General features: G+C 48.4%; 1 protein-coding gene across 1 annotated transcript in view; it reads left to right on the top strand.

Annotated features, from left to right (window-relative positions):
* The first annotated feature begins 548 nt into the window (after positions 1 to 548).
* The window catches only part of CALHM6 (calcium homeostasis modulator family member 6), a 53,809-nt gene continuing 46,588 nt past the window's right edge, over positions 549 to 7,769 (top strand). Inside the window, exon 1 of the mRNA XM_085612169.1 lies at positions 549 to 1,143. Within this exon, the coding sequence (XP_085468295.1) occupies positions 622 to 1,143 (522 nt within the window). The 5' untranslated portion in view covers positions 549 to 621. The remainder of the gene's footprint in view (positions 1,144 to 7,769) is intronic.

The raw sequence follows: 7,769 nt of genomic DNA, 5'->3' as shown, positions 1-7,769 counted from the left end.
GTGTAGGTGGTCTTCCGGGCTAAGGGTCCCTGAATATGTATGACCTGCAACTAGACCGCTACAACTGGCGCACTTTACACAGGGGTCTCGGCCACTGGTGAGCTTCGCTTACTAAATCTGACTCTAGGCAGCAACGAGGCTGTTTATACTGCTAAGGAAATACTTGATTTTCAGAAAGTAGTCAAAGAAATACAACAAAAAAAGCATAACGCTAGAAGAAAGTTTGGAAAATATGAAAACAGAAGAAGGTCCGGCAAGTTCTGTACAAGGTGAGGTGGGCTGAGAAAGTCTCAACACATTTGAACGTTCATTGCCTTACTAGAGTGGAATCTGCAGAAAGGTGTGGTCGGATAATTAAACTAGGAACCAGCAATGTACAAAATGACAAACCCTCTCCTCACACAGATGACAAAAACTGAAACCACACTTATAGACTTTGGGGGCGCGCCTGTAGAACTTCCTCTTGTGCGGTTTAAGTCACGATGGTAACAGAGACTGAAGTTGCGCCGATCTCACGTCATCCTATAATATCAAAGCCGACTCACAGGTCGCGTGCCAGTCCTTGGAGCCCGCGTGCAGCTCAGAAGGGAGGCGAGTGCAAGGGCCACGCGCGCGAAGGTGATGGAGAACTTCCAGGCAGTCGTGGGGTTGGGCGTCAAACACAAGACAGCGCTGGGCTACGGGGCCCTATCGCTCCTATCGGCCGGCGGGGGGGAGCTCTTCTCGCAGGTGGTCTTCCAGTGCCCCTGCAACGCCTGGAGCTTCAGCTACAGCCTGGTCTCCATGCTGGTGCCCGCCCTGGTGCTGCTGCTGCTCGGCTTCCTGCTCAACTCGCGCACCTGGCGGCTGCTCACCGGCTGCCGCGCCACTTTCCCGGGGCGGCGCCGCTGCAGGCTGCGGGTCCTCGTGCTGCTGACGGTCGGCGCCTCGGTGGCCCCATTCACCTGGATCGCCGTGGCCTTGCTGAACGGTGCCTACTACGAGTGTTTGGGTACCGGGGAGCCGCCGCTGGCACCCCTCTGGCTGCGGACGAGGCTGTGCCCGGACAAGAGTGAGAAATGCCTGGGTGACCTGCACCGCATGCCTTGCGAGACTTCGGGGGCGGCTAAGGAGGTGATTCGCTATCTGCGGTCCGAGTCTCAGGTAATCCGTATTTTAGTTCTTCTGTTGAGAAAGTTTGAAGTGACCACTTTTCCCACAAACAGGTGACGCTGACAGTGGCTCTGTATGTGTGGCATTTTTTCTGTCAGCTCTGGCTTTTTAGCCCCAAAACCTTTGCATTGTGAGGTTTTCATACATGCTCAAAAAACAAACTTACAAACGAAACTATAAGAAATAGAAAACAGCTATTTGTTGGTTGGAAATGCACACTTTGAAGTTATGGAGGAAGATGCCGCCCATGCGATGGGCCCACTTTGCAGTCATACTGTTGTGAGTCCTAAATCCCAACGCCTTCCCAGTGTGGCATTACTTCCACCCGCTTTCCCCAATGGGATGCCTAGCAGTGTTTTAAATGGAAATCTAGAAGTGCGGGTACTCCCTATTTAGAGTACCTGCTTGTTCCCTGGAAGTGCTAGGACCCTCCTATTATATGAATAGCAGCAGTGCTGAGAAGTGCCGGTACTCTCCCTCTCAGATCAAAGAAGTGCTATTTAAGCGGACCCCCGAGGCCCCCCTCCGTTGGGCTGATAAAATCGACAGGGCTGATTTATGTTCTCAGTCTGGCCCTGCTTCCAACATCCATCCAAACACCTACAGTCTGTGGGACTCCTAGTCGCACACATCCCACGCATACACAGAAACCGATTTGAAGGTCGGGCCTTCTCGTTCATCGCTCCTAACGCGTGGCACGACCCCCGCTCCACAACAGAGCCCCCGCCTTTCTTCTTGAGCTTGAAAATAAGCTCAAGTCCCGGCTCTTCTAAAAATCACCTCCTCCAGACTCTGCTATACTGACACACTTGGTCATTGCCAGGGTACCCTCTCAGGTGATGGCCCGCTATACAAATAAACATAACTTTTATAAAGAGAGCTTTGTTTGCATTTGTGCTTTCCCAAGTTCAGATGTATCTGCCTAGCTCCCTTGGATAATTATCTCTTTGCTTTTGGAGGGTTATATATTGGTCAGCTCCACAATCACATTAATGTGGGTAACTTTTCTGCTACAGAGTGTAAATGCAGTCACTCTGGCTGATTGATCTATTTGCAATATTGTTGAACTTGTTCACTGAGAAAGTGACAAGAATGTGCTTTTTGGGGTTTCAAAAGCGAAATTACCTTAAGGACTGACATCTTCTATCAGATGAACTATGTACAAATGGAGTGTATATCAATGAAAGTGAAATTGAAAAATCTCATTATGGTATAGTTAATTAAAACCAGGACAATATTCCAATACATAAAATTCCTTATACCGTCATGTTAAAACTTGTAAATATCCCTGTTTCTTTAAACGTAAAAAATAAAAAAGTTAAATGATAACAGCTGATACACCACCTTTTTTGGACGGTACATTAGAATTTGATTCATTGTTTCTGTTTACAATATTATGATTATTAACCCCTTCAGTGCCCATGACGAGATAGTCTCGTCATGGAGCGCGGTTGCGCTGTGCCCATGACGAGACTATCTCGTCATGAACCCCGCCCGCTAATGAAACGCCCGGCACAGGGCGTGGAAAGGGCGGGGCACAGAAGGGGTTAAAAGGCAGTGGAGGTCTGCTGGAAGACATTGTAACCATTTTTGATTGTGGCATAGATTTCTTATAACAGATGAAAAATGTTATCAAATGACAGATTAGTTGCGGGTTGTTTGCGTCCAGGATTTTTAATATAGCCGATCTACAGGTGCGGATGCCTCTTTCATTAAACTGTCTCCTCAACAGATGATGGCGGTAATAACCTAAGGCTGGGTATATACATATTAGATGTACAAAGTCCTGTGTTGATGACCCACATAGGCTGCATGCTTTCGAACCCTGGTACTTCCAGCTGGGACGGTCTGCAGTTGAGGGCAGCTTCCCCATACGTAGCTGTAAAACTTGTTTGTTAGGTAGAGGGCAAAGGCAAGACACAGATATCCTGCAGGCTCAGACCTAGTGTCGGAGTGTTATACCATCCATGCGTGGGCTCGCCGGCTTAACATTGTTTTATCGTCTTGCAGCAAGTGCATTTTTGCCGCCTTTTTTTGTGATTAGCTGGAATGATGCCAGGGGTAATTTCCGCTGCCTGAGGTCAGCCGTTCTTGCTATTTGTAGTGAAGCTTCTAAATACTTTGCATAGGCGGACTGAGGGTCACTTTGCAAGGCGTCCCAGAGTGCCTTGTTGATCTCGATACCACGATTAAGCTAAATTTTGTACCAGGTTTTGATTACCTCACACTTTCTGTATAGTTGTTGTTGTTGCAAACCAAACTCTAATCGAACCTGGGCTGGCGAGGAGTCACATGGCAGAGAGAATACCCTTTTGTACACTCGTGTTTGAATGTTGTCCAGGATTACTTGTGTATATCAATGTTCTTGTAAGGTCCTGAAATGGAAGGTGTATTGTATGGCTCTGTGCAATTGAAAAAAGATACTAGTTTAAAAATGTTTTAAATGAAGAAATATATTTGTCACCCAGTACATGGGCAGGTTAGACCAATTCTCTGAACTACTTACTTTTGTGGTTCTGGTGACCCTTATATGATAATGAACCTGAAAATAGTGATGTGCAAGGTCGAGGCACTCATGAGTATGAACTAACAATGTGTATGGTGTCATACATAATAGTAAACACTGTCATGTTGTATGTTAGGTTCTCTAGTTGTTCGTTTTCACTCTTTGATACAACCTCAGGTCAGTTTGAGAGAGAGCTAGACAGTTGCTTTTGTATACTGCACAGCATCACTTTTGGAAAGGTGTTTAGTAATTACACTCACACAGTGCTAAAAAGGCTATATCATGTGCAAAGGCTGCTGGTTGCATGAAGGGCAGACTAGCACTCATTTTTGGGGACCGACACATACTATTTCTAAACCAGCTGGCTGCTCCTCCATTAGGGTGGAGGAGTGCCGCCCCACTGCTTTCTCGCAGTGCGAGAAGCAGAAAATAAAATGGTATTTTAAATACCATTTTATTTTCTGCTTCTCGCGCTGCGAGAAAGCAGAAGGCAGGGGTATGCCTGATTGGGGGCGGGAGGGAGGATATGCTTGGTTGGGGGCGGGCGAGTGGGCGGGTCGGGGAGGAGTGGCTTGCACCACTCTGAAAACCCTGACTGCTGGTCGGCTCAGGGGCCGACCAAAGCAGTCATGCGCACTCTACATTTTCTCTATGTAGGCTGCTTGCAGCCTACATAGAGAAAATGGCCTTCCTACAGGTGCCCGGCTGGGGGCGTCATTGCAGTGTTGTGATGGGCTTACAGGAGGAGAGGGAGCATGCCTGTTCCTGTTAAGGAGCAGGAAAACGCGGACCCAACCCAGGAGCAGAGGCGGCGCGTGACTGGTCAGGTAAATTTTATTTTTATTTTAGCCCCAGACCCCTCCCCCCTCACGGTAACCCCCACGCAATAACCCCCGCGTGACCCCACCTCACCCCCGTGAGAATTGCGAGCCGCGGCTGTTCATTAGCCCTCAGCTTTTCCGTGACGACCCGCCCGTGTTTAAAAATGAAATATTCAGGCACCCCCTCCCCAGCCCGACCTACTAAGCGCATCTTTTCCGTTAATTCCTTAATCCTTTTAAAAATGTATGGGAATCTACGGTCTTCTGCTGTGGTTGACGAGGCACCCCCATGTTAAAACAAAGACTCTATGCCCCTAATTTAGACTGCATTGACCAGGTTAACACGGTGTTCCTCTGTGTTACGATATTTCCAGATTCATGCAGTGTGTTATGTTGACACATTAGCCGTGTTTTGAGTGCCGTCCCCTCTTGCCCTGGTGAATCCATTGACTGTCTCCCACATGGCGCAGTATTTCCCATTTGCTAATGTCCCTTGTTGGCCCACTGCTCCCAGCTCTTACTGCTCATACAGTCGCTTACAAGCTGTTTAATCCTATGTGTGTTGTGTGAATCCACGGGCCTCCGCTGGGCGCTGGTGTGCCTCAGAAACTGAGCGCCAGTCGAAATGTGTGTTTGTTTGTGATGCAGAAGAGCCTGGGCCGCTTCACAAACAAACACACATTGAGACAAGGCAAACTGCAGCAGGGCCTATGAAGGAGCAATAGGCAGACTGGGCATGTGTCCTTTCTTTGGGCCCAGGGCCTCTTTGGCGATGGTAGGTGTTCACTGGCGATGCGTCCTCCTCTGTCTGAATCTGAAAGCTTGGACCTCAAGTGTGAGCAAGCCAAAAGGCTCCGGAAACAACCGCTTTCCATAAACTGAGGTGTGCTGACCTCCAGATTTGAGGGCTTCTGTAAAGCCCCCTTATATTTTTATTCCATGCTCCAGCAGTGGCGCAATCAACCAAGAACACAATCATATTCCTGATCAATATACTACAGCGGCATAATCACTCCATCACCACAGCAAGTCTCCGCTCTCGCCATCATTACGTGTCATTAAGTGCAACCTCCTGAACAGAACTGCCTTGTGATCCCTCTCGTAGTTTATATGGCCTTCTTTTTCTCCAAAAGTTTGTTGTTATTATTCGCACTTGCTGTCGTCAATGTCTTAAATATTCTGTTGTTGCTGTAATGTTGTTTATATCCTGCCATTGCGTATATTAACCCCTTCTGTGCCATGCCCTTTCCCCCTCCTGTGCCGGGTGTTACATTAGTGGGTGGGGTTCATGACGAGATAGTCTCGTCATGGGCACAGCGCGACCGTGCTCCATGACGAGACTATCTCGTCATGGGCACTGAAGAGGTTAATATAGCATAAATCATTGTTTGTGCGGATGAATAAGTATGTTAATGTATAGACTGTGTTTTATAAGATTCCTTAGAAAGAAATTGCTGTACGCTGCCTTCTGGTGTGTGGTCAGATGCAAGAAATTTGGTTACTGGTTGAGGGGGTGAAACACTACTCAAGCAGGAGCCACAATCCTTGGCAGGGTGAAGTCACAGGCAAACACAAAGGAATCTGTGCTCAACCTTCTGGTTGCTTGGCATAGAGCAGTCAGGTTTAGCTTAGAGGCAATGTGTAAAGTATTTGTACAACTTTATAAACAGTACTAAAATGAAACACTACACAAAAAGGATCCCATACCAATTTGGAAAAATAGTGTAAATTGTAATCAATAAAACAAGACTAAAATAACAAAAATCCAATCAGTGGACCGGAGATGTGCAATTTTAAAGGTATACGCAAAAGTCGTGACAAAAATCCCAAAGTGGCAATCACGGCTATCTGGTCGTGCGACTCTGGGACACAGTCACAAGTTCAGGCTGACTGCGATGGAACGCGGGTCTGATACAGGGTCCAGGTTAGTACCGCTGAAAAGTTACCCTCTCAGTCCAGTGCAAAAAGTCCAGTTGGCAGTGGAGGGGGCCACGAGGAGCAGGGAAGGGCGGCGGGCAGACATTGATGTAGCGCAAAGAGGATGCAGGGAATTTTGGATAGTCGTCACTGTAGTGTGAAGATCCTGTTGTTATCACGAGCAGGCAGACCGGAGCTTCGCGTTGTTACTCCCTGCAATCAGTCGATGCTGTAGCGTTGGGTTGGCGGGCTGAGCGAGCGGCAAGGTTTTGGCTCCAACAGGCCTGTTCATGGTCACAAAGAACCCAAAAACTTCAGTTCAGTGTCTCTGAGACCACACCAAGGGTCCAGGACGTGAGGGACCCCACTTGGGTGTCAGGGGCTTACTCCAGCTGGATCTGGGTGCTGGCTCAGGTGGTTGTGAGCATGTTATATCCCTGTGACTCAGAACAGGGGGCCAGCAGACCAGCCCTTGGAGTCACTCTGGGAGTCCTGGGTTCAGGTGCAGTCCAATCCCTCAGATTCCTGCAAGAGGGCAGCAGGGCAGCAAGACCGTAGTCCATCTGGGCAGCAGTCCAGCAAAGCGGCAGTCCTTTCAGCAACACAGAAGTCCTTCTTTCTGGCAGAGTATCCAGAGGTCCAGAAGTGTACTGAAGAGTTTGTGTCTGAGTTCCAATATTTGTACCCAATTCTTCCTTTAAAGTGGGAGAAGCTTCTAGAGGTTTCCCTATGAAGGCCACACACAGGCTTCCTGCCTTCCCTGCCCTAGCTCCAGACTAACTACAGGGGATATTCAGGACCCGGCCTATTCAAGTGTAAGTAGGGCTATGCCCAGCTCCGCCCTCCCACCCTTCCAGTGATGGCCCATCCAGGCACACCTAAGCTCTCTATTGTGTGTGGCTGTCTGGGAGGAATACACAAAACCCAACTGTTGGCTACACCCAGTCATGTGACCCAGAGAGAGGCTGCAGGCAACAAGTGGCTAAGGCAGGAAAATGCCAGCAAATGCCAGCTTTCTGAAAGTGGCATTTGAAAAATTGTTATTCATGTTCCGACTTTACAATAATGGTAATGTCCTTATCCAAGCATCAGACCTGAACCTCAAGCGTTTCAATTATGCCTTTTTGAGGTTCAAGAACTCTCTGACTCCAACACCTCCACCAACAGTCAAAATTTGCCACTCACTGGCTCTGATGCCGAAGCGATTGACGGCCCCTCCTCCTCACTGCCCACACTCACTTCTGTTAACACGATACCCACAGCTCAACCCAAGTTAACAGATGCTATCCCAACCCCCCACACCACGAACTTGGAAAACCCATGTCTGTCTCGTGCCGATGAAGGTTTAACAGATCAGAGTACCTCCCACCTTG

The sequence above is a fragment of the Triturus cristatus genome, chromosome 6 (genome assembly GCF_964204655.1).
Source record: "Triturus cristatus chromosome 6, aTriCri1.1, whole genome shotgun sequence".
NCBI lineage: Eukaryota > Metazoa > Chordata > Amphibia > Caudata > Salamandridae > Triturus > Triturus cristatus.
This window is presented reverse-complemented; position numbering and strand designations above follow the sequence as displayed.